Here is a 27,539-nt window from a genome sequence, read left to right on the forward strand (position 1 = left end):
CNGGTTATCGATTTAGCAGTTTTAGGTTACGGATTCCCCATGATGGGCCCCTGTTGCTTACTCTGTCAGACAACGTAATGGATGGAATTGTAAACAGTAGGTATACAGGACACGTTCAGGTAGCCATGTTTGTGACCGAGACAAGATGATCGGGGGACGTGAGTTCGGGGTACAATATTCGGCAACACACTGACGACTGACAGGTGAGTTACATAGTACATACTGTTAATATCTAAAATAACCGTAGGTTGTCACTAGAGTACAGCCGACACATGTGTTCTCTGTTTACACTTAGACATGCGTATATACATGTCATACTTGGTGAATATTGTGCATATATATAACTTACACGTAGTTAAATGACGGCCACAGACGTCTGTGATGGCACCGAACCAGCAATCCACAGTGTCTAGTTCATTCTATAATATATGCGTGTGTGCTAGTGCGGTACACCCATCACCTCACAGGGACACGCGAAATTAGTCACAGGATGAGCTTCATGTTTTGATCCATAATGCCAGTGTGTGGGTTATTGCATTGTATTTCGCATTTTACTAAGGGATTAAGATTGCACACCTTGTGATTAATTTTAATGGATCCTCGTGGTCGACGTGTGTGTTTGAGCACGGAAGCACGATATACATGCATGTGTACATATCGACCTGTGTACATGTGTGTTTGAGCACGGTAGCACGGTATACATGCATGTGTACATATCGACCTGTGTGTAAGAATACACCGTACATATAAAATCAGTATACGCATCGACCTGTGTGTAACAGTTTATCACGTACTTGGACACATCAACTTGTGCCCCTGAGTATAACGTATATAGATCGACCTATGTGTAAGTTCAATTAGTTTATCACGGACTTGGACACATCAACCCGTGCTCCTGAGTATACTGTATATACATCGACCTATGTGTAAGTACAATTAGTTTATCACTTACTTGGACACATCAACTTGTGCCCCTGAGTATACTGGATATAGATCGACCTATGTGTAAGTTCAATTAGTTTATCACGTACTTGGACACATCAACCCGTGCTCCTGAGTATACTGTATATAGATCGACCTATGTGTAAGTACAATTAGTTTATCACTTACTTGGACACATCAACTTGTGCCCCTGAGTATACCGTATATAGATCGACCTATGTGTAAGTTCAATTAGTTTATCACGTACTTGGACACATCAACCTGTGCTCCTGAGTATACAGTATATAGATCGACCTATGTGTAAGTACAATTAGTTTATCACGTTCTTGGACACATCAACTTGTGCCCCTGAGTATACCGTATATAGATCGACCTATGTGTAAGAACGGTTTACAATGTCATGTCGATCTTTCAGTAAAATAGTATAATGTACATGTTGATACCTCGACCTTTAGAACGATAAAAATGTCGACCTATTAGTAAGAATGGTAGGTACGTCGACCTATTGGTAAAGCGGTATAAACGTCGACCTATTAGTAAGAACGGTACAGACGTCGACATATCAGTAAGAACGGTAAATACGTCACCTATTGGTAAGAAAGGTATACACGTCCACCTATTAGTAAGAAAGGTATACATACGCCGACCAATTATTAAGAATAACATGCACGTCGGCCTATTAGTAAGAACTGTATACACACGCCGAACTATTGGTAAAAGTGGTATACATACGCCGACCTATTAGTAAGAATAGTATACACGTCGACCTATTAGTAAGACCGGTACACACGTGGACATATTAGAAAGAATAGTATACACGTCCATCTATTAGTCAGAATAGTATACACGTGGACATATAAGTAAGAATAAGTATACACGTCCACCTATTAAGAAGAATAGTATACACGTCCACCTATTAGTAAGAATCGTATACACGTCCACCTATTAGTAAGAATAGTATACACGTCCACCTATAAGTAAGAATAGTATACACGTCCACCTATTAAAAAGAATAGTATACACGTCCACCTATTAGTAAGAATAGTATACACGTCCACCTATTAATAAGAATAGTATACACGTCCACCTATTAGTAAGAATAGTATACACGTCCACCTATTAGTAAGAATAGTATACACGTCCACCTATAAGTGAGAATAGTATACACGTCCACATATTAATAAGAATAGTATACACGTCCACCTATTAATAAGAATAGTATACACGTCCACCTATTAGTAAGAATAGTATACACGTCCACCTATTAGTAAGAATAGTATACACGTCCACCTATTAGTAAGAATAGTATACACGTCCACCTATTAGTAAGAATAGTATACACGTCCACCTATTAGTAAGAATAGTATACACGTCCACCTATTAGTAAGAATAGTATACACGTCCACCTATTAGTAAGAATAGTATACACGTCCACCTATTAGTAAGAATAGTATACACGTCCACCTATTAGTAAGAATAGTATACACGTCCACCTATTAGTAAGAATAGTATACACGTCCACCTATTAGTAAGAATAGTATACACGTCCACCTATTAGTAAGAATAGTATACACGTCCACCTATTAGTAAGAATAGTATACACGTCCACCTATTAATAAGAATAGTATACACGTCCACCTATTAATAAGAATAGTATACACGTCCACCTATTAGTAAGAATAGTATACACGTCCACCTATTAGTAAGAATAGTATACACGTCCACCTATTAGTAAGAATAGTATACACGTCCACCTATTAGTAAGAATAGTATACACGTCCACCTATTAGTAAGAATAGTATACACGTCCACCTATTAGTAAGAATAGTATACACGTCCACCTATTAGTAAGAATAGTATACACGTCCACCTATTAGTAAGAATAGTATACACGTCCACCTATTAGTAAGAATAGTATACACGTCCACCTATTAGTAAGAATAGTATACACGTCCACCTATTAGTAAGAATAGTATACACGTCCACCTATTAGTAAGAATAGTATACACGTCCACCTATGAGTAAGAATAGTATACATGTCGACCTTCATTGTATTAATAAGAATAGAATACACGTCGACCTATTAGTAAGAACGCAGTACACGTCGATCTTATTGTAAAAACGGTATACATGTCGACCTATTTAATTGGTACGAACGGTTTACACGTCGACCTATTAGTTAGAACGGTACACACGACGATATGTTAGTAAGAACGGTTTACACGTCGACCTATTTAATTGGTACGAACGGTATACATGTCGACCTATTATTTAGAACGGTACACACGTCGATATGTTAGTTAGAACGGTATATACGTCGGCCTCTTAGTTAATAACGGTATACACGTCGATATGTTATATAATTAGTAAGAACGGTATATACGTCGGCCTGTTAATTAATAACGGTATACACGTCGAACTATTAGTAAGAACGGTATACATTTCGACAGCTTTAAAAGACTAGTTTACAGGTCTACCTATTAGTAAGAACGGTTTATGTTTCGACCGATTGGAAAGAAGTGTACAAATGTCGACCTATTAGTAAGAACGGTTTCACATCGACAGGGACGTCTTGGGAAAGGGGCGTTCCCGGCCCTCCCCCACTTGCTCCTTCCTCCGCCCGAAATATATATCCAGTTGCTCACTGACGAAATGCAATCTTCGACATTTATAGGATGCAATTTTAAAAAGTGTTTTTATTTAAAAATAAGATACTAATAAAAGAAAATCATCACTTTAAAATTATTTTCAAATGTAGCATTCCAAAACTATTCAATGGAATATCACACAGAAATTTTGTGATAAATTAGTGCTGAAATTAATTGTGTAAATAACTACTTATTCATGAAAAACTTTAATCTGACCATCTATTATTAAATTTATATGTCGAATTGTCCATATCTAACAACTCAAGTGCGAATTAATGCAACACACGTTTATATGACATTTAGACAGAATTTGGTTATATACATATGACATTATCCTTAATTGTAATTACTGTATATCCTTTGTGACATTTGAGATAAGACTCATGTGTGAAGTTTTTATATCCCTAAGTACGTACTCTCTGTAAACTGACTTTCATAAAGCATTACTTTTGTCCATCACATTACGCAACATTACGCAACAGGATTAGTTTAATAGCCTTTACATTGTGGACACTGACCACGGGTAATTGATCTAACAATTAGCGACACCTGTCACTTAAACCTCAGGTACCTTTATTGTACGTACATGTATTTAACTGTGATATGTTGTATTGTAAATCAGTTAGGTTCTAGACTCTGTACGGAACACATTCGTTTTATTTTGGACACTCCAGAATATTCCGCCGTCAAGTCAAAAGTTATCTCTTATTAAATTTCAAAGTTAAACTTTAATCAACTCTTACGTCATCATTTCAACAAGACAAAACGTGCAGAAAAACCTTATGTTAGGAACATATCAGTAAAATTCTAAACAAATCCAGTTAGCTATTTTCTTACGTGTAGGTACATGGAGTGTAATGCAAGTATTTCTACTGCCAGTAAGCAAGGGCGATAACCCGGAACATCTCGAAACGTAAAGCCCGGAAAGTCGCTTTTGAACACTGAACGATGTTAGGCGATATTTGTTATTTAGTATTACATGTATACTCGGGTTTGTTTTGTCCTTTAACAGCTCGCGTCATATGAAAACGGACACGGAGAGAGTATAGCAGCCGTCATAGTAATCCCAATTGTTGAAATACGTATGGAGGAAATGCATTTTACAATAAAATATTGTAGAAATTTCAGAAAATAAGTAATGAACAAAAACATACTTCTGGAAAGGGCGAACTTCTTTATACTACCACCACGTTTACAATACACCTTGACGTACGCGAATAACGTTTAACGCGCCCAGAATCTTGGCCCGTATTCATGAAACTGATCTCTTGCTCAAGCATGGATTCTGTCCTCGAGCATGAATTGTGTGCTCCAACCAGATTTCTTATACCTCACTGAAATAATGTAAAGCGATCAAGAAGTGAAATATACACATTGTAAGCATTTTAAATCGTCTAACATTCTCTTGATTTTTTCCCCCGAATCATTTATACCCGGAACAAGAAATTAGGTTTGAGCACAAAATCCATGCCTGAGCACGAGAACGGTTTCATGAATACAGGCCCAGCTGTACAAAAAACACGTGGTCGGAAGTCTCGTACATGACTATATATATATCAAGTGCTGTACTCGATAATAAAATCGGTCTCGTGTGCTGAACACATGAATTGTCACATGTAAGTAGCATTGCCTATACAATAGTTTTTTTTATTCGGTTTAGTTGCTAAAAAGTCCTTTCCCTGTCAAATATTGGTCACTTCCGAATCTGCTCGGCAAGTTACCTATACGAGTAATACAGGCCATTATTATGAAAGTCCGTTCCGTGCGTGCCTGCTCCCTTAGAAAAACCAGTGTAGTTCGGGTTTTATGCTGTGTGACGTATTATCTTTTATCACACATTTAAATTGGCAATCCCAGTTCGATCTTCAAGCGCTTTGTTAGATTTAGGAAGATCGATCAGGCCATGGGAGATAACTCTTGTGAGCCACAATCTTCTGTTGTGGGGTACAATATCACGTCTGTTTGTGGAGTATCCACTGTGTGTGTGTTGTCGGGTGAAGAACACGGGGCAGGTTCTGCGTATATGTTTACATACATACATGATATATCTTTGCATCGCTGATACGGATATTTGACAGAGGATTTACCGGCCAGATCGATACCCTTCCCCACAGATATCGGTAACCATGTCAAGTGTCAGTAGTGGCAGCTCTTCTGATCTCAGCCGAATGTGAGTACAGAACTCGGTGGTAGGATGTTTAATTTGTTGGTTATATGGTGATGATCAGAAAGATTCATATTGCAGAGCCATCGAAATATTGTTCTGAAAATGCATGTGTGATGCATATCGTTCTTACTGAATTTAAGACATCAATAGTTTAATGAAGAATGGACGTAAAGTATGGAGGATGGTCGGAGGAATACTAGAATTGCCACCACCTCAGTGGTAGGGGAGAGGTTCCCAGCTACTGTAGGTGAACTTGAATCACTTTAACTCATGACTTACAAATATTGCTACAAGTAAATACATTAAAGTAAACTATCCGCACGGTTTAGTTTTAATAGCTAATGTTCATATGTTCACGGTTTAATGACGTTAAGCAATGTGTGCTTACAAAGTATCATGTTGATTGTACATCTATGCTTATGTTTACTGATAACTACCTAGTATCCAGAAATACCGAAAAAAGAACTGCTGATTCAGCAAAGAACAAAACTTTAACCTGAAGAGAAGACAATTTCCAGACCAGCCAGTTCGATTTGATAAATAAGATTGAAACGTTAAGAACACAATGCGCCGTACACGTCTGGCAGTTAATACCTTACATCGGTATACTGTCACTATAGGTAATAGCCCGTACAAGGTTAATTTGACAGGTACGCTAATAATATCCTCTACCTGACGTATGAGTTTTGGTTATTTAGTTATTTGTTAATTGCTAATCGGAAAGTTGATGGTGCGTGTGCATATCACTAACCAAATGAAATTAATTGATGTGACGAGCTATATAACGCCTAGAACAGTTCAAACCATGTACACGTCCATAGATCGTAGCATAAAAGCTAAAGTATTAGTGAGTGACATGAAGAACTATTCCTTTTAACGTGATCTGGGTTTAAACCAGAATGTTTATTAACAAGAAAAGAAGTTCCACAACAAATCACATAGTTCTAAAAACATAAAAGGTTAATTAAAATGTTGACTTACGGATTGAAATATAAACATGGTTAGGGTCGAGCTTTGTTTTTAATTTGGCATGACAGACAGTGTACAGCACACGTTTAAACTGACCGACGATAACCGCTGGTACATTGTTAAAACAATAAGAGGTTGATAGGTTAATAATAATAATAATAAACTTTATTTATTGAGGATACAAAACCTGTTTAGCAAAGCTAATCTTCCACAGGGTCCTCTGTTAGTAAAATTGGTTAGTTAAAAGACAAAGTAGTATCACAGCAAATAAATGTACATAAAATAATTGTTGGTCTACTAAAACAGCAATTCATATCACAGTTATAGGTTGATTGGCATGGTGATAAACCATATTAGTACATGTTTCAAACAGTGACAGGTTGATTGACATTGTGGGAAATCACCATTGGTACGGGGTTCAAACCATATATAAGGACAAAGGTCAATTGGCTTTGAGATAAAGCATTTGATATATGACATGGTTCTAGTCGTATGGGGTTAATGGGCTGACGATAAGGCTCGAATCAAACTAGATAAGTAGAAAGTTCTGAAATCACACCTATCCCTGATATCCTCACGCGATGTTGTAACGAATCGCTGATAACTGGCGTTTGCTTTGACGTTGTATTTTGAAATTGAAAAAACCCATTTAACCAGTTTTTGTCACTAGAGTTTTTTAAAGTGTGCATGACATTGTGTAAATAATTTACCATTCGTATGTAATGGTTTACTGATAAAAACCGAGCCTTCTTGTTGCAATAAAAAGTAGTTTCGCTTTTAACAATACAATCTCGATAGAACGTAGTCATTTATCTACTCCGTGAATATATCTGTTGCTTAAAGATGATATTAAAGAAGCGATCTAGGATCCTACAGTATGCCTATAAAACGTACTGGAACTGTCGTGTTAGTTGCCTGACGGTGTCCACGGTATAGTAGCCTTGTAGGTGTGTACACATACAGAATCGGCTATACGGGTGTATTGTATAGGTATACAGTACTTTGACACATTATAAAGCAATTCAACACTCCCCTTGCCGAGAACAAAAGGTTTAAAAGGATTAAAGTGCCCTCTTTACTAAAAGATCGTATCCATAATTTTCGACTTAAATGAGTACACGTAAGAATGCTGTCACATTGACATTTATCGTCATATATAATCGGTTGTGTACGTATACGACGCATGCAACTAGGGCGAAACATAATGAAAAGGCATATTACATTTCCTATTTACTTTGTGAAGGGAAGTAACTCTTGTAATGTTAAAAGGTTTACTTCAGATTATTAGAAACTGCGGGTTTTTCATTTCAAACAATTCATCGCGCACCACCATCTAACTACTCGACATAAAATTGGTATGTGTGACGTTATTAAGAAAGGAAGTGAAGTGACTATCTCAAAATACGTTAAATTGAATATGAGGGCAAAAGTAAAACAGAAATTTTTGGTGCAAAATTTATGTGATAATTCCGATCGCGACGTATGAATTAGTACCCATTCGTATGTGATCCGAGGGAAAAATACTCCAATATTCCTTAATTAAGTTCTCTCCCCACCCACACAAAAAACAAACAAACAAACAAAACACACACGCATGCTTCTTTTTCTGCGTTCCTTATTTTCAATTCTTCTTTATTTTCTTTATTATTTTTCTTTCATTAAACGGTTTGTGCTTTTTCTTCTCAGAAACTACGACCTTGCTATAAGAAACGTGTAGATGTGTGTAACGTGTTTTATTTTCATTCGGTCATCAAACATGGCCGCCGGTAATTGACAGGTGCTCGCCAAGGTGATGCCAACGGTACCGCCAACGGTACCACATGTATGCAAATTCTTTCCATTGCATCATTTGTGACTACAAGGGCAGTTTGTGGGGACTAATGCAGCATCCCCGTTACAATTAAAAGTCGTTACCCTTTCCATTGCTAAAGTACTAGACTGTACACCGTTACCATTTCTCTCGCGATACCGGGATCGTTCACTCTGTCTTCCTTGAGTGGCGGGGCGGAGAAACACGCGAACGCTTCAATTCTATGTCCCGAAACCCTAAAAGGAACTACGTATACATGTAACATGAGCACGTCTGTCCCGAGGACGCAAATAAGTAGTTTGTACCGGGGAGCCTTCACATGTCTTCCTCCAGAAGCTTCAGTACCTGCCTAATGGAGCATGATACATACAGGTATGCCAGATTCATGTCACCTCATTAAAGTGTTATTAGAGGAAGCCGCGAAATTGTCCAACACTTTCACTCACTTTCTCTAATGGATTTTAGTGAGTTTTCTGATATTGTTGTCATGTCAAACCCAGTAAAGCGTGTTACCGGGGATAACAATGTGTACAGACTTTAAACGGTGATATCTGAACCCACGAACATCTATTACACGGAGTGTATGGTATGTCGGAGGTCAAAGGTCACTGGTTTTTGTGGGACTTCCATTGACAATATTGTGGTAGGTACAGGGCGAGTAGATTGTAGTGAGCACTGCCCGTGAAGGGAATTCGCAACCCTTACAGGTGCGCTAAGGATATTGTGGATTTCTGTCCAAGCGTTTGGTATCCTGCTGAATGACCCTTTGGCCGTTTGGCGAAGTTGTCTTTTGTAATCTATCCCGGAGGTTACATACAACATGGATTACCCAGGGCCCACGTGGTCGGTAGAGTCCCGCCGATTTTGTTTACATTCCTGTAGAAAAAGGCTTTAACAAATTATCATCGGTATTTGACACTTGCTAGTGTATATGTAGAATTAAAAACTGATGAACTACATGTATAAACGCATCAATATCAACAGAATATGTAAGTCCATATATTGATGGGCGGTGTAAGTCCATATATTGTTGGGCGGTGTATGTCCATATACTGATGGGCGGTGTATGTCCATATATTGATGGGCGGTGTATGTCCATATTGGAATTTATTGATTAAAGAATAAATCCATTTTATTGCAGCGCATCCTTAGTATTTATCTGGGTACTCCAGATGCTTGAATAGCATACAGTATAGTACACGCGTCTGAGGGATAACGAATTCGATCTTTTAGCGCAGAAAACAAAGATAAACGGTTTCGCAAAAATCTTGGTATTTGATTCCGTGAAATTACTACTTTAAAAACTAAAATTTAAGAATTTTAGTTCATGGATGTTTACTTAGGATGTTTAACAAGCCATTGATGGGCGGTGTAAGTCCATATATTGATGGGCGGTGTAAGTTCATATATTGATGGGCGGTGTAAGTCCATATATATTGATGGGCGGTGTAAGTCCATATATTGATAGGCGGTGTAAGTCCATATAGTGATGGGCGGTGTAAGTACATATATTGATCGGCGGTGTAAGTCCATATATTGATGGACGGTGTAAGTGTGTATTAGGAAGTGTAATAGTTTAAGTCTAAGGACAAGGTACACGTTATCCCTACGTGTAGTACTTATTCTATTCGGTATAACACATTACTTGGATTGCCATAACTCATTTAAAATACAAATCGTTTACCTTGTCTATGTCTAATTAGGGGCTTGGTTTGAAGTAATCTCGGAGGCGTGGTACATATAACAGTGTATATATATATACTGTGCTGTCGAGACAAAATCTAGCACATTAGGGAAACTTCACTCCCGTATAATTGACTACTATTATAAATGCAAAGAACTTTTATAGTTCTGTTGGTACAGTAGATAGGTCATACCAACATTCATCTTCATCGGGTTTACCTACGTCACCTGACAGACGAGATATAAATCTTTGAAACTGTCTCCGTTCTTTACTAACAGACGGAAGTAGGACCATGGGTTTAAATGGCGTGCTTGACCTAAGGTCGTGGATAGAGAGTTTGATATACTTCAACGAGATTGGATTTTGAGATATTTTCATAGATATAAAAGACTACTTGACGAGTACAATACTCGGTCTGATTTGTTTGTACTGTCACACAGGCAGATTAAATTCAGGGACTGGCGAGGATAGAGACCTGCGGATATTTATTAAATGCCGTGAAAGTTAAACCGGTAAAATTACAGCGGTTTCCCAATAAGTTGTTAAGAATGTTTACGTTATAGTGATGTGTGAATACGGTCAACCGACAAAACATTTTTTTTCTTAATATCGTACTTTTGTGGACATGGGGTAAAAGGTCATTTAACGACTGTTTGAGGATTAGTCCGTTCTGCTGGTCAGTTTGACTCTTTACTGGACTGTCTATTTAACGTACGACTACTATATGACAGTTTGACGATCGGGATCAAAAAGGAGAGGTCACCGGTCAACCTTGACGTGGGAACTAAGCTGTTAATTCACACTTGTGGACATCCGATAGCCGGATAACGTCGGTTTTCAGTGGACACACCACTTCTACAACGTGTATGTGTTTGTTTGAAAATCTCTTAGTTTGCAAACACTCCAGAGGTCACCGCGGCGACACGAGGCCTTTGATACAATGTACCTACCACTGAATGTGGGGAGGGGACATGTAAGGGGCGTTACCAGTTTAATGTTTGACACCGACTTGGGTCATGACGTATTGGTGTCGGCTTGCTCGTTAGCAGGTAAATAAGCAACAGTGATTAGGGACAAACAGAAGCTTACATAGGGATGAACTGGTGGGTTTAAAGTATGTCGCATCAGTGAAACACCGTAGTGTGTGAATGACTTAACAGTACTGGCATGTATCGGCCATGAAAACACTGTTATAAGAAGTGCGGAGAAAGCTGTGGATTAGCTACATTTGTACTATATGTACAATACGAAAAATGAATTTAGCTATTACCAGGGTCACACAAAGGAAGCTCTGTACCTCGTGTTTATACACGAGTAATATATACCCAGCCATCCGTATGTCTACATTAGTCACAACACTGGTGGAGGACTGACACTACACGGAAAGGTTACCGGAATGGCCACAAGGGTGGGTGAATGTAGTGATTTTAGCGCGGGGTTCAAAACGTGACATCATAGGACGTTTTTATACATCAAGAGTGGATGTTTCTGTGTGATGAAAAAAGTTTAAAATGCAATCTATAATGAAATATCTTCGATACACGTGCATGGTGGAGAATGAGGATTATGCGCGATTTGGACCCAAGTACAGGAGACAAATACCAAAGTCGACTGACAGCAGGTTTGTAACTCTCCCCGTATAACGTATAGCAGGTTTTACCCCTCCCCGTATAACGTATAGCAGGTTTGTAACTCTCCCCGTATAACATACAGCAGGTTTGTAACTCTCCTCGTATAGCGTACATCAGGGTTTACCCCTCCCCATATAACGTTCAGCAGGTTTGTAACCCAACCCGCATAACGTACATCAGGTTTAACCCCTCCCCATATAACGTAAAGCAGGTTTTACCCCTCCCCGTATAACGTATAGCAGGTTTGTAACCCAACCCGCATAACGTACATCAGGTTTAACCCCTCCCCATATAACGTAAAGCAGGTTTTACCCCTCCCCGTATAACGTATAGCAGGTTTGTAACCCTCCCCGTATAACTTACTGCAGGTTTTACCCCTCCCCGAATAACTTACAGCTGGTTTGTAACCGTCCCTGTATATCGTACAGCAAGTGTGTTACCCTCCCCGTATAGCGTACATCAGGTTTGTAACCCTCCACGTATAGCGTACATCAGGTTTGTAACCCTCCCCGTATAACGAACAGCAGGTTTGTAACCTCCCCGTATAACGTACAGCAGGTGTGTAACCCTCCCCGTATAACGTATAGCAGGTTTTACCCCTCCCCGTATAACTTACAGCAGGTTTTACCCCTCCCCGTATAACTTACAGCATATTTTACCCCTCCCCGTATAACGTACAGCAGGTTTTACACTCCCCGTATAACGTACAGCAGGTTTGTAACCCTCCCCGTATAACTTACAGCAGGTTTTACCCCTCCCCGTATAACGTACAGCAGGTTTTACACTCCCCGTATAACGTACAGCAGGTTTGTAACCCTCCCCGTATAACTTACAGCAGGTTTTACCCCTCCCCGTATAACGTACAGCAGGTTTTACACTCCCCGTATAACGTACAGCAGGTTTGTAACCCTCCCCGTATAACTTACAGCAGATTTTACCCCTCCCCGTATAACGTACAGCAGGTTTTACACTCCCCATATAACGTTCAGCAGGTTTGTAACCCAACCCGTATAACGTACATCGGGTTTTACCCCTCCCCATATAACGTAAAGCAGGTTTGTAACCCTCCCCGTATAACTTACATCAGGTTTTAACCCTCCCCGTATAACTTACAGCAGGTTTGTAACCCTATCCGTATAACTTACAGCAGGTTTTAACCCTCCCCGTATAACTTACAGCTGGTTTGTAACCGTCCCTGTATATCGTACAGCATGTGTGTTACCCTCCCCGTATAACGTACAGCAGGTTTGTAACCCTACCCGTATAACTTACAGCAGGTTTTACCCCTCCCCGTATAACTTACACCAGGTTTTACCCCTCCCCGTATAACTTACAGCAGATTTTACACCTCCCCGTATAACGTACAGCAGGTTTTACCCCTCCCCGTATAACTTACAGCAGGTTTGTAACCATCCCCGTATAACGTACAGCAGGTGTGTAACCCTCCCCGTATAGCGTACAGCAGGTTTTACCCCTCCCCGTATAACTTACAGCAGGTTTTACACTCCCCGTATAATGTACAGCAGGTTTGTAATCCTCCCCGAATAACATGTTAAGTTATAATATCGTACGGATGCATTGCCAACAATGTTAATTAACAAAACAAGGGGAAACTGTATGTGAGCAGTGATTGAGAACGTGGCTCATTTCATAACTTTAGGTAATAACCCGTATAACGTATAGCAGGTTTTTCCCCTCCCCGTATAACGTACAGCAGGTTTGTAACCCTCCCCGTATAACATGTTAAGGTATAATATCGTACGGATGCATTGCCAACAATGTTAATTAACAAAACAAGGGGAAACTGTATGTGAGCAGTGATTGAGAACGTGGCTCATTTCATAACTTTAGGTAATAAATCATTGCTATTTTAGAAATATAATACATAATAATCTAACGCACGAATCTAAACATTTTCATAAAAACAAAGGGTTATTTACGCAAAATAAATGTATAAAGCACTGATAAAAGAGGCCGTCTCTATGAACCACTGATAAACAGCCTCTTTTAGATCTGAAATAATTTGCGTACTCTAGAAAGTAATTATTTTTATTTTTGTTGAAAACAATTAGTTTAGTATTCTATATCTTCAGTAGATATGTGTGTCTACTACTCGTATATACATATATGTCGGACGGAATTAATTACCAATTTGTTCTCCCTAAATGATGATGACTATGAGTTCGGCATTATCAGTTTATCAGTCAAATTATGATATGCATAGTTTGTTGGTGACGAAGAAGAAAGAGTGCCTTGCAGTTAAACCATATGAACACTATATAGTTTATACATGTAGACTATTCGGTTTTTGCCCAATTTTTGTTTTTGAAAAATAGTACACTGGTCATGTAAGTTACGACCAACACTTTCCCGTTAAACCTAAGACGCAAACATGTATAAGACGTATCTGTACATCTATACATCTTAACAACATTGATGAATGATAACCTTCTGATTCTCCATATCTCATCAAGATACTAGTTTATGCATTTCGTAAAAAGAAAAAGGAATATAATAAAAATCAGTTATGTCAACTTTGCTAAATACTAATGATTATTTAATATTTCTCGATCCCTTTGTACCTCCTTCCGAAGTGACAAATTATCATACTCCATTCCTTTGTTAATGCATATTCAAACTTGTCACTGATTAGCAACATTCATTGATCCTTTAGGGTTTAGTGATCACAAACCTATTTATATAATTAACTAAATTTGCTTTTGATCCAAAATAAAAAGTAAATACAATAAATTGATTTCGGTCGCGTAAACTAGCATTAGACAACACACTCGCTCTTCCATGCTTGGCAGGACTTTTTCCTCCGAAAAATACCTTTTCGATGAATCATTTTCATTGGTAAATGTATCGCCGGTGTGTAAACGGGAGACTATCACAAATCAGTTGTCTGAGGTTTGTGACTTTGTGTGGATGTCGTCTTAATTTCTCTACAAAACAATGGACAGTACTTCCCTAGATGTTATCACTAATCTGATAAGAGTCGGGCTGTATGGAGACCCGGCATAGATATACACGGAATTGTACGAAACACTCGGTGTGGCAACTGTGAACAGTGCAATTCATCATTCTTTCACACCGTTGTTATTGACTTAAGTTACATCTAAAAGTGAAATATGTTGAATATGTTGATGTACTTATCATTAGTTATATACCAATTAAGAGCAAGTGCTACATGTTGCAATTTCCAACCTTCGCACTAAAGAATATTGTGATGCACTGTTGATATTGCATTAGTTGTGCAAATTAGGAGCAAGTGCTACATATTAGTTTCCGTGCAGGAATGTGTGAAGCCCTAACTTGTTGTCTAAACTGTACGCAGACATTTCTTTAAGTGTTTCACTCATTGGTCCACGACACGGAATGTGCCACCTAGGATGAGTTACGTCTCTTTTATACAGGGCTTTCTCACCGAAACGTCCTGGCATGTCGGTGACAAGAGCACGTTACTTTACGCTGTCGTATTTATTATCTTGATTCTAAATTACCAGTTCTTGTTCTGTACCGTTAAGGAAAGAATCAACATCTCTTCATGTTTGTCCGAAATGTATGTCTGTTGGAGGATGGACAACCTTTTGCAAAGGCTCGTCCTCCGATAATGACGGCGGATCAAATAATTCCAGATAATCTTTAAGAAACAAATACAGTAGTCGATGATTGTTAAACGTCGACAACAGTTCAGCCAATGGCCTACAATCACATGATGACCGTCTAATCAACGTGACAAGACGCTATTGTTTCATTCCGAAGGAGTCAAGTGTACGATGACTCTTATAGTAATTCGCGAGTCCGACGTTTTCTACTTGTCAGTAGAACGTGGAAACGTTCGATACGTGTGTCCCCTATGCCCTGCAGTAAATAAAGACATTGCAGTACAGCTAGTCACTGTAACAAAGTACGGTGTTTATACGGAACTTCAATGTACGGGGTCACGCTATGCTGGTGGGTTTATTATATCTTTAACACGAAGTAAAAATGGCGATTTGGACTAGGAAGTATTATGTTAAAGCGGTGGCATTTATCATTTTGAGTTTCAGCCGACCAAAGTTACAGCAGGCCCCTGGTCATACGTTTTTTACGAGCAGATCAAACGTACCAGTATACATATCACATCCTGTAGGATCCGATATTCGGGAAAAAACGTTGCAATTAACCCGATATTACATATTTCATACTTCAGTTGATCTGTTTATGAAACACACATGAACACAAGTATTCACCTGTGAAACTTCACACCAAAAAACTAATTCACTTACGTTTTTGATTACTTATTTTGAAGGGACAACGCTATTCACCCCAGTGACTTAAAATACTCGGGCTGAGTCACATTACTGTTTACAGTGTGCCACCCATGAGATCAATACGTTTCCCTCAACTTGTATAGTCTCATTAAAATGACTCGTTAAAGATGTATCAAACATATGAGAAAACTCTCCAGAAATTGTCAATTAAATAAGAGTCGATTGACTGATGTGGTTGTATCTATAAGGTGTACATACGACGTTCTGACGAGATGTCTATCACTCATATACACACATTCTGTGTCATCTATTTCATTGATTTGAATTCTTTACATTCCTATATCGTTTTCACAATAAGACATCGGGATTTACAATACGCGTGGGGCGTTCTTATGGTAAATAGCTTGTCCCCTCAACAAACATCGACCCCAGAAACAAGTCGCTACCTCACCATTGATCTCCAATGTCTGATATCTCGGTAATAACTAGACACGTTTGTCACAGGGGGCAATGCAAATGCTATTTATCACGATTCATCAAGGTTTAATTTCAACATGGGGTTTAGTCTATGATAGTGTGTGTATTATATACATGTAGCTAGTGTTATGATAAGATGTGTATTACCTTATATAATTATTATAGTGTTATGATGTGTAATTCCTTAAGTTTATGTATGATTTATATGTCCTTAATAAGGATGCAATGCATGGTGACATGTTAAATCCTTTACAATGCTTGTTACTGCTGGTCCTCCTCGGCATTTGTTATGGGATCATTAGCCCTATTTAAGGATGTATGCTACCTTGTAATTATGATATGACCCTTTTATCCGGAAGAGTTCAACACAGGTCATAAAATGTACGCATTGATAAATCCAGATAAGTTCGAATTATTACACAATGCAAATTAAAAACAAAAAGACATTTAACAGAGATAATTGTAACAAAACACATAAGTAAATTGTGTGAGGTAGCATGCACCCGTAAACTGTGTGAGGTAGCATGCACCCGTAAACTGTGAGGTAGCATGCATCCGTAAAAGGATTTGCGATCTGTAGGTCTGAATGATCAGTATACTTAAGGAGTGCAACAGTATTAATATTATAATATATGCCGAGAACACTTACAAGGTGATTGATAATGAACCTGTTGTGTGGTCAGACTTGTATGGTTGTCACGACACTCTTAACGGTAATATACATGTACAACTTGAACACCACAAATAACAGTATCTCTATCCTCAACAGCCTCCTGCACACGTCCTCCAGCAGCAGAAGCTCCCTCAGTCCCGACTCTAGCTTTGACGCCTTTCTCCGATCTCCGACTGGTAACGGTATGGACCCCTACATGGCTTCCCTGGACGATAACCCAGAGGCTTTGTTCGGTAGGTACAACACGTGTGTACAAAGTAAATGGTCATACTTTCAATGTTTTACGTACCTTCACTATATAATCTATCATCACATTACTATAAACCTTGCTCGTCTTTGACGTATATACATGTAGTCGCAGTATACATTATTTGTATATCTCAGTATATTACATACATCATCAGCATACTCTATAGCCATTGTAAAGAAATACTAAAATTAGCGCATAGTAAACTAGTCCGCATATATTGTCAATACCAACGACACATACATTTGTATACTCAACAAGCATTTCAGATGTTCCAGACAAACACCTTGATCGTTACATGGAGGTTATGTTACCTCTCATCCCGATGATTTCATAGTATCGGACTATCCCCATCCTTCACGCCATTGTTAACTTATCCTTACAGATATCCTCACCATACAGTCTATGCAGGAGCGTTACTCTGATTCTGAGAAAACGGAAGTGAGTAACGACAGCTTTGTTGACGTTGCTTTGGTGACGGACCAGGATTTTGAGAACTTTGTGAGAGAATTTCCGATTGATGATAGTATTTCCGAGTGCTTCGCCTCTGACAACTTCAACAGTGCGCCTGCTCCCGTCGTGAGTACTGATACCAAAATTACATGTCTGGTAAAGCTTATAGACTACTGTAATAACTAACGAGTTTTACCCCCAAGCTGTATACCTACACCGTGGTACCCCTACTACAAGAAACTTTTATTCGCTGTTCCAAGTGAACCGTTCATAACTAGCAGTCATTTAACATTTACCATTGTATGTTTTCTCCCAGAAATATTTACTGACACATTTCAGTACGCCTTTGGACATTATTATAATTAGTCCTCCTTATTCAGTTATTTCTCATGAGAGCTTGCATATGTTACTAATTAGCCCCTTTAAATTACAAATATAATGTGTTAAGCATCCATTTGTTCACAATTCATGAAACTTTTGTTTTTAGAATTCCAAATACAGACAATCTCAACCACGACCCAATAAACTAAAGAAGAAACACATACCTAATGGTATCCATGACAACCATATACTAAGTGACGACGATGCTAAATCGAGCGACTCTAAGAAGTCAAAACTAGGGAGCCTCTTTCACCGTAAACCAAAGGTCAAAGATCAAAACAAGAACGCCAACACTGTAGACATTCAAAGCGATGTTCAAGGAGACGAAACAGCGATTGGGGTCAAGGTCAGCAGAGAAGAGGCGTCACGCAGCCAAAGTTCCCCTCGCAAGCTACCTCCTCTCCCTAGGGTAAAAGGAGGATCTTCAGGTGGATCAATAAAGGGATCAGTGGACTCCCGAAAATCAAAGTCGTCTTCTCAACAGGAGGTGAAATACTGGTTCTCCATCATTGATGTAGAGGAGGATGAGGATACGATTGTAAGTTGTACACTAAACAATGTCCCTGGTCTAGGTTTCTGTTTGCTCTATTTGTAACCAAACATACGTCAGTGCTAATAAGTGTTAGTGTTCTTGTATGTATCGAATTGGTGGTGATACTAGCGAGGTTACATTAAAATGTGATGCTCATAGAATTCAGATGTTAGCGTCAACCAAGAGTACATTCCATATGTACTTTGATGATGGGTTACTACATTATCGTTATGTATATAGAGCGATTTACTTCAATGTAACTACAGATCAGTTAACAGTGTCTTTGGTTTTATGTCCAGGAAATTATTTCCAGAACGTTCCAACAGATGTCTTTCATTGTATTAACACAGGACATTTCCAATACATATTTCATAATTGCCATCTTTCCAGATTCAGACGCTGACGTCATGGCCGGAGGGGCGACTTATGAAGCTTAGGGATGGCCAGGGAAACACACTACTACACAGGGCAGGAATGGTTGACAAGGCTAAAGTTATCACCGAACTCGGAACTCGGTTTCCAGAACTGATATATGATCTCAACTATGATCGGCTATCTGCCTTAGACGTCTCTGTACAGGTAGCTTTAACATCTGCTGTATGTTGTACTGTTTGGTGACTGAAAACAAATTAGGCATTAAAGCATCCAGAAACTTATTTTCAAAGGGGGTTGGTGCGCCACGTGCATAATCTAGATATGCTCGTGTGGTATTTAAATTAAAGGTCTAATGTGAATTTTATACTTCCTTTATTTGCTGAAGGGGCAGTATGAACTTGTCAATTCCTATCACTCTTGCCAGTTGTCTTTGCGTGTGACTTAAGGATTAAAGATAATAGATATGTGCAAAAACAGTTGCTTCGGATTGTTTTAGTCTGTAGCCAAAATGTGGGGGATAGCAACCCCTAATAGTTCGACTATCTTGTTGCTTAACTATTCAAGAAAGCAATTATAAAGGAATCACTTTTGATTGTGTTGTATTTCAAGTTACTTTGTAAAATCAGTTTCCAAGATTCGTATTTATATAGTTCCTTCATAAACGGCTCATTGATTCTTGCGAAATATAATCACCGTATTACATTGTATGTGATGATATTAAGACTTAATAATTTCCAAGTTCTCATTGTGGATAGTGTGGTGTTTTGATGTCATCAGTTGTGTTTGAGGTTTACGATTTAATTATCAATTATTGTTTGCCAACTCATTTCTCTTATATTTTGAGCTACCCGAAGACATAAACTTTATTTCTAATCTGTGATCACTGGTGATTGTTCACAGAAACCGTAGGACATGGTTAATAGTGATCAGACATGGACACATCCTTTCTCGACATCTTTTTGTATCCGAGATATTTTTTTCACACAGAGCATCACCCTCTTCTTAGGATGAAAATAATGAGTACTTTGTTGTCAAATAATATAGTGCTTGGGCCATCACAAAGGTGAATGTAGGGTATAGGAAGGACCATGCGAAATGTTGCACCTGTGAATTTTACCGTTTGATGTATCATCCATATCTTTTCCACCTCGTTTGACATTTGTTTTTATTCTTTCTTTATTTTCAACAAAGTCTGGAAAGGAAACGGCCATGAGCGCACTATTCAAACTACAGTACGGCGATGAGGCGCCACCGTCAGGGATTGTAAGCAAACTGCTGGAAGTAGCGGCAAAGAAGGGAGAGGTAAGTACTGTATTGTAAATTAAACTGTTTCCAACCTTGATCATAACCGAATGCATTTGTTAGTTATTGTAACAAGCTATATTGCATAACTACAACAAAACCCCAAAACATTACTTTCAGTCCCTGCCACGTCGTTCAGTACAGAAAGTTAAAACCGTACAGTGCAACACAATGCAAAACTAAATCTATTGAACACAATGTAGTCATAATTTAATTTCAACATATCTTACATTTTCGGGAACATCTATTTAAATGAGTTGGTACATGTTGTTACCCATATCAAGTGTTTGAAAAAATAAACTAAACTAAACTAAACATAAAGTTTATTGTAAAGGTGATTTGTTATCCACAGTGTGGCTGTCTTGAGAAGTTGCTCAGCTTCCTGTCCAGGGATGGAGGGGGGCAGTTGACTTTACCTAAGAACAGGGGCGGTGACACAGCCGCGCATGTCGCAGCAGCCCATGGTCACGTGACGTGTCTACATGTAAGTTGCAATCATGATTTGGAAGATAATGGGTGACATCTCGGTAATCAGTGTCAGTTGTAATAAAGATTTGGGAGATAATAGGTGACATCTCGGTAATCAGTGTCTAACTATCCCACAATTTTGATTTCCCTGAACATTTGAAGTCACACAATGGAAGTTTGTTTTACCAGATGGTTTCCATAGATCCTGTCCTAACACTCAGAATCCCAAAATGGTTAGGAATATACCAAATAAGACAGTTGGGTAAATTATCTGCTGATGTTTTGCTGTTAATGTTCTTTATTTCCGGTGTTTAGTCTCTTAATGAACTGACAGAATGAAAATGTTGTTATGAAACCATAACGCATATGACTATAGCATGTAAATATTTTCAATTCAAACTCCGAGTCTTCCTTGTCAAAACTGTATGCATTTTCGGGGACCAATACTTTTGTTGAAATGAAGTGGAGAATCATTTATAGTTTCCAATTTACCTTTGTCGGATGAGGGAAATGGTAACTTAATAAAACACGACCATATTTATCCAAAACAAGAGAGATAAAATAACCCTTCCATCGTTTGGTAAAACAGGTTAACATGTGACAGTAACCAAATGACATGATACTTTCCTTGCTGTTTTGAACGTGCAAACCATCATAAATATTGAAAAGATGCATTCGAAAGAAAATGTGGTAATGAAATTGCAAAGTCGTATATCCACTGTTAAGCTGAAAAATAATTACTACGGAAATAATTACCGTCCCCGTCGAAGCTTAATCGCGAGGGATACTACAATGAAAACCTCCATCTGTTACAGGTGCTGATAGAGCAAGGTTTCTCAGGTTGGACAGAGAACGCTGAAGGTTTACATCCCTTGCATGTGGCCGTGCAACATCATCAGATGGCGTGCTACCACTTCCTGCTTCTCCACCAGTGTTGTAAATGTCTGTTACGGGACCACAAGGCGGACAGCCTTACTGCCAACAGGTGTGTACTACAAACAAGATGGCTAATTGGGTAACATAAGACCATAATTACAGTCTTTAAATTAGTCACAATCAAATATAAGATGAATCTATCAGACAGACCTGTAAACATCAGAACATTTACTATTTTAGTTTGGAAAGAGTTGAAACGTTTGAATGTTTTGAATCGATCATTTTTCATCTAAATACAGGTGGTGTGCGTTGTGTTACCGTTTCTTATGTTCTATTTCAGAATTCGATCAAGCAGGATAACCACTCAAAGTGCCATTGAACAGGTATATTTATTTTAGGTTCCGTCAATACTTTATAAGTTGTTTTTTCACAACTCTAAACCACAAAACAACTAGTGTGGTTAGGATAAACTTATTTTGAGGAATAGTATCAGATGGAATTTAATTAATCCATTCCACATTGAGTAGGCGGGAGATTATAACACACGATACCTTAACTTGTTAGTAAATGTATAATAATTTGCTCCTAGAACATGACTGGACCTATCGCTAAAATGTAATGGCCTCCATCAGTATTTCATTAGGAAATAAACTAATTCTAATTCTTTGTGCGACATGGAAGTAGGTGCTTAATTATTATTGTTCTCACATCCCCGTTTTTCAATTTGAGGAAGTGACAAAACTTGAATTCGAGCAAGAAGCAGAAGGTGCGAATGACCTGTTAATAATAATGTCGGTAAAATTACAGTTGGAACAGCGTCTTGTGTGCCATCAGAAAAACGTGCTGGACACACTGACCACCAGTGCGGAAACACAATTAACTATCACCGAGAGTCTGACCAATCTCTATGGCAAGGTGGAGGGACTGCTGGATGGCATGGACACGGAACATGGCGGACAGTTGAGGTACCAACCAGACAGCTTAACACTTAATGCCATGTCGTTAATTTTGTCAAACTACGATACATTAAGCGTGAGGAGAGGAAACTTCGTAGTAAAAGCTAACACCGTGACACTTTGGAGATTAAATAACTCCTTTTTCAACACAATTTAATAATATCTTATTCATTTTAAGCAGTGGGATTTTCAGACATTCAAACAAGTTAATCAATCTAGACCGATTTCATTCATCGAATCAGACATTCATGTATGTTTGTAGTTGTGTATACGAGTGATATTTAACCGAAAATAAAAGTCCAAAATGATGAATTCATACATTTTTCCATGAAGTAGTGGCCCTGCCTTCACTCTTGCTAGGTCCAATGTGAAAGTACACATTTATACATACACACCTCTTTCAATAGCTCTCCCAGAGTCTTGCCTTTACACTCGTTTTGATTTATAACAAACTGTTTACTCCTGCTCTTTAATGTTGAAACTTAAAAGGAAAGCACACTGTTGAACAAAACATAGTAATGCAAGTTTTTGGCTCCACAGGACACAGCTGGACAATATCCGGGCAGAGGGAGAGCGCCTGCAGGACCTGTTTGAGTTCTCTCCCCTGGCCAGCACCAGTGAACTGTTGTCGAAAGTGCTGAATGACTTCTCTAAGCTCACTTTAGACTCTGATCGATTGGAGGGCGAAAGTGAGAATGTCGGCAATGAACTCTCGTCGACATCCTTCATGTAAGTTAAAGAAATGCCAATCTATTCTCTAGTACATTTTATATATGTTTCAAACAACATAGTTTAAGATGCTCCCAGTGTGAAGCATTACCATCATTAAATCATTTGTGGATATCAATACTTAAATGTTTAATTAATCCTATTCAAAAATTGTGTCATGCTTTAATTAATGTTTTCATATGATTACAGATCGAAAGTTGCTGAAGAGGTACAGAAAATTTTACCTTCAAGTAAAAATGTTCCAGGTGATATTGACAGCATCATTGGCACAATTTTGTCAAGACCAATTATTAACACAAATGTTCAGATACAGAAACAGAAACACGTGCGTCCACCATGCACGACAGTAAGTGCTAGGTCTAAAGAAACTTCTGATGTGTCAGAAGTAGCTCCATCAAATACAGTGAAACCTAGAGAAAAAGAAGTGAAATTCTCCAACGTGTTACCCACAAATCGTCCACCAGAACAGCATCGCGAAAAACAGCTTGTGGTACGTGATGCTCCTTTGTATGCATCTAGATACAGTTCACGGCAGCTTCAAGACCGAATGTTTCCTCGTGCCGACCAAGAGTCAGTTTGTTCAAATACGCTAACACTGACTTCTGGTATAACAGGAACTGAACGGACCTCGGATTGGACATCACGTGTTGAAACATTAAGTGCAGAATCGAGTGACTCGGAATCTGATTGGTGGGAAGATTCACGGCACAGTGCTCCAAGGTGGCGTCACAGAAGAGCAGATGAAGATGAGGAGGATGAATATTACGACGACGACGATACTTTTTCTGGCAACAACGTGGTGCTTAATTTAGAAAACGAGGACGCTCCAGATGAGGTGCTGCGGGAACACCGACTTTCCCAACACTTGCAAGCTATGAAACGGTTTAACACAGAACGGACTGACCTGGTTGAGACTGTGGTAACAGCTAGTGGACGGAGACTGGGAGGACGGGTCAGACCGGACCCGTCTTACATACACAACCCAGATCTTCGCCTAAGTCACCATCGATACAACCAGCAAGAGGCCAAATCAGACTCGCTTCGCAACGGAAAGATTAAAGACCGACAGAGGTCAAAGATCAAATTGTTCAGTGAGGAGGACATACAGGGACCTAGTGAACTGACACAGTCAGAGTTTCTAGACAGTTATGGGCGGACAGCGGGCGAGTTTGGACGGACGACAGAAAAACAGGAGAAACGTTGGGACGAGGTTTCATTGACAGTAAGTATCCGTTTCTTATGACTGAGTTTTTATAACAAATATGTTTTTATAACGAATCATCAAAATGTTGCTGTTTCAGAGGTGTAATTCTTAAAGTTTGACGTCACAAATATTGTCATTTTCACTCAGAACTCCCTCTTTGCAAATAATAACTTAACATATATAAACAAAAATCTGACATATTCATATTATATACTTGCAGGATGCCGATGAAGCAAGAGATAATGACAAGGCCTGGTATGTTTTCAAATTATTATATAATATATTTATCACCTCGTCATTGTGTCGTAAATGGGATAGACAAATCAAATTTGTACGTCCGTACATGTACCTACCTAGTAAAGCCAAGGTGGTTATTTATAATATATCTTTGCCACCATTCTAATCACTATTTGCTGAACGGATTTGGATCAAAAATCATACAAAGGTCCTGGTATGAGAGTGTGCTAATGTCATGCCATTTTGATACGCCCGTCAAATTTGACGGAAGTATTATGGTATGGGGTTTGCCGTCCGTCCGTCCGGCGTAAACTTTTGTTTGTCCGGCAATCTCCTCCTACATTTTTCGGCCGATCTCTTTGAAACTTGGTATACATTATAATCATGATATGAAGTTGTGAATTTTGATTCGACAATTTTTCCAAAAGTGTTTTGTCTGGAGATCTCCTACATTTTTTGACGGATTTCTTTGAAACTTAGTAGAATAAATTATTATGATATGTTATTGCCCTTTGTTTATTTCAATATTTGATTTTTGTCCGGCAATCTCCTCCTACATTTTTCAACCGATCCCTTTGAAACTTTTTGCAAAAGTTATTTCCCTTTGTTCATTTCAGTATTTGATTTTTTGTCCGGAGATTTTCTCCTACATTTTTTATAGCATGTCAGCTAGTCAATCTTAGAATGATGCAGATCTTATTTCAATGTAAGAAAAAAGTATATAACACTATATGGCATTGGACGGGCGTATATTGTTCCGCCCCGCGGTACTCTTGTTATAGCAATATCTTTGTTATTACTCTGAAGGCGTAAGTGCTGTATATATTTATATCAGACATCATTCAAAACTTCATGAAAACTTCAAACGACTTCGTGTGTCGATGTATACGGATCAATGTCTATGTTACCGTCTGAATTCATTCTTACATATGGATTTAGATAAAACCATAGTTGCGTGAGTGATACGTAACCAGGCACTACTGACAAGATAACCTGTGTATTCCCTGATATTGTTTACGATGCTCAGTTTATTGTCAAATTTGTTGTTGTATTGAAAATAGTTACAGCTCATTTCGACTTTGCTTATAGTACAGGCAATAGTTATGATTTGTTGCAATTTGTCATTTTTGAAAATAATTCAATATGTTATAATATAAAAATATTTTAATGTTCTATGCTTGCCTTTTCATGTTTTCATACAAAAATGAGTCATAACAGCGAATAACACTGTTGTTATGATTTGTGCTGCTGTACAGTACTTATTGTATGTGCTTCTTTTTAATCCACCTAGGTACGAGATGTCGGAAGACGAGGAAAGCATCATCCAAACATGGCGGAGTGACGAGGAAGACAACCAGTCACGTGATTACAGACAGTTTAAATCGTGACGATTTCCTCTGTAATCAAAGGACTGTGTTATGAAAGAAAATTTAAATTGTCACAATTACTTGGATTAATTTCATGAGAAGGTATACAATCAAACACGTGATAAGAACTGATACGTTTAAAACACATGCTGAAAATATGTTGACTAAATGACAAAGAATGCATACGAGGACATTTCAATGCCGAAACTGAATTTAATCATACTTTTTGACAAATCAGTTTGTGTACAATGTGTTTTAAAGCAGATGGTGATAATGTCTTCTAGAAGAAGAGCAAGGGCCTATAGTTAACACTGTACCTGATATCTGATTACTACTCCATACTTTCACATTCCTTGGCACCAATCCCTTTAAAAATGAGAGGGTTGTCATTCGAGTGAAAGTTAGTGTATTTTTCTATTAGTATTGTCAGGTTATAAAAATCGTGCTATTCTGAGTGCTGACTTAGGTGGCAGCAGACTCTGTTTGAATGCTGACTAAGGTGGCAGCAGACTATTTGAATGCTGACTAAGGTGGCATCAGACTGTTTGAATGCTGACTAAAATGGCAGCAGACTATTTGAATGCTGACTAAGGGGGCAGCAGACTCTATTTGAATGCTGACTAAGGTGGCAGCAGACTATTTGAATGCTGACTAAGGTGGAAGCAGACTCTATTTGAATGTTGGCTAAGGTGGCAGCAGACTCTATTTGAATGTTGGCTAAGGTGGCAGCAGACTCTATTTGAATGTTGGCTAAGGTGGCAGCAGACTCTATTTGAATGCTGACTAAGGTGGCAGCAGACTATTTGAATGCTGACTAAGGTGGAAGCAGACTCTATTTGAATGTTGGCTAAGGTGGCAGCAGACTCTATTTGAATGTTGGCTAAGGTGGCAGCAGACTCTGTTCTCGATCACTTATGACTCAGGGACAGACGTGTAATCGAGTTATTGCAGGTGCTGTTGTTTATTGTTATGTAATAATACATATTGTCTCTAGGAGGAAAAGTGTTTGATCTTATTCTTACTAAATATGCTGTGTTATGCACATTTCCATTACCTTGAAAGTCATTCCCTATCCATATGAGACCAAGACCACGTATTCTGTCCGGGGGAATTGTGTATGCCATATTGAAAGCCTGTTCACAAGTATATGACATT

General features: G+C 38.6%; 2 protein-coding genes across 7 annotated transcripts in view; one reads left to right on the top strand and one right to left on the bottom strand.

Annotated features, from left to right (window-relative positions):
* Positions 1 to 406, bottom strand: part of LOC110456211 (xanthine dehydrogenase/oxidase-like) — a 49,065-nt gene extending 48,659 nt beyond the window's left edge. Inside the window, exon 1 of the mRNA XM_021506794.1 lies at positions 350 to 406. The gene's annotated coding sequence lies outside the window, so the exon portion shown is untranslated. The remainder of the gene's footprint in view (positions 1 to 349) is intronic.
* Positions 73 to 27,539, top strand: LOC110456212. Of its 6 annotated transcripts, none has more exons than XM_021506798.1 (16): positions 11,286 to 11,841; positions 17,354 to 17,490; positions 17,890 to 18,083; positions 18,445 to 18,876; positions 19,261 to 19,449; positions 20,437 to 20,547; positions 20,900 to 21,031; positions 21,831 to 22,000; positions 22,232 to 22,274; positions 22,699 to 22,856; positions 23,388 to 23,576; positions 23,766 to 24,798; positions 25,001 to 25,035; positions 26,309 to 26,914; positions 27,010 to 27,139; positions 27,270 to 27,539. In XM_021506798.1, exons 1-14 carry the CDS (start codon positions 11,732 to 11,734, stop codon positions 26,403 to 26,405), a joined length of 3,030 nt encoding a protein of 1,009 aa, XP_021362473.1. In that variant the 5' UTR covers positions 11,286 to 11,731; the 3' UTR covers positions 26,406 to 26,914; positions 27,010 to 27,139; positions 27,270 to 27,539. The 6 variants fall into 6 exon arrangements, with proteins under 6 accessions (XP_021362476.1, XP_021362475.1, XP_021362473.1 ...); XM_021506799.1 differs by having other exon boundaries at positions 27,074 to 27,139; positions 27,270 to 27,538; XM_021506801.1 differs by lacking the exon at positions 11,286 to 11,841 and adding an exon at positions 73 to 203 and having other exon boundaries at positions 26,309 to 27,139; positions 27,270 to 27,538.

This window comes from Mizuhopecten yessoensis, unplaced genomic scaffold, assembly GCF_002113885.1.
Source record: "Mizuhopecten yessoensis strain PY_sf001 unplaced genomic scaffold, ASM211388v2 scaffold8573, whole genome shotgun sequence".
NCBI lineage: Eukaryota > Metazoa > Mollusca > Bivalvia > Pectinida > Pectinidae > Mizuhopecten > Mizuhopecten yessoensis.

Coding starts and splice junctions, on each gene's coding strand:
- LOC110456212 (XM_021506798.1), top strand. CDS start 11,732: ATGCAATCTATAATGAAATATCTTCGATACACGTGCATGGTGGAGAAT. Junction 18,084..18,444: donor ACAGTGCGCCTGCTCCCGTC/GTGAGTACTGAT, acceptor TTTTGTTTTTAG/AATTCCAAATACAGACAATC. Junction 23,577..23,765: donor CTCTCGTCGACATCCTTCAT/GTAAGTTAAAGA, acceptor ATATGATTACAG/ATCGAAAGTTGCTGAAGAGG.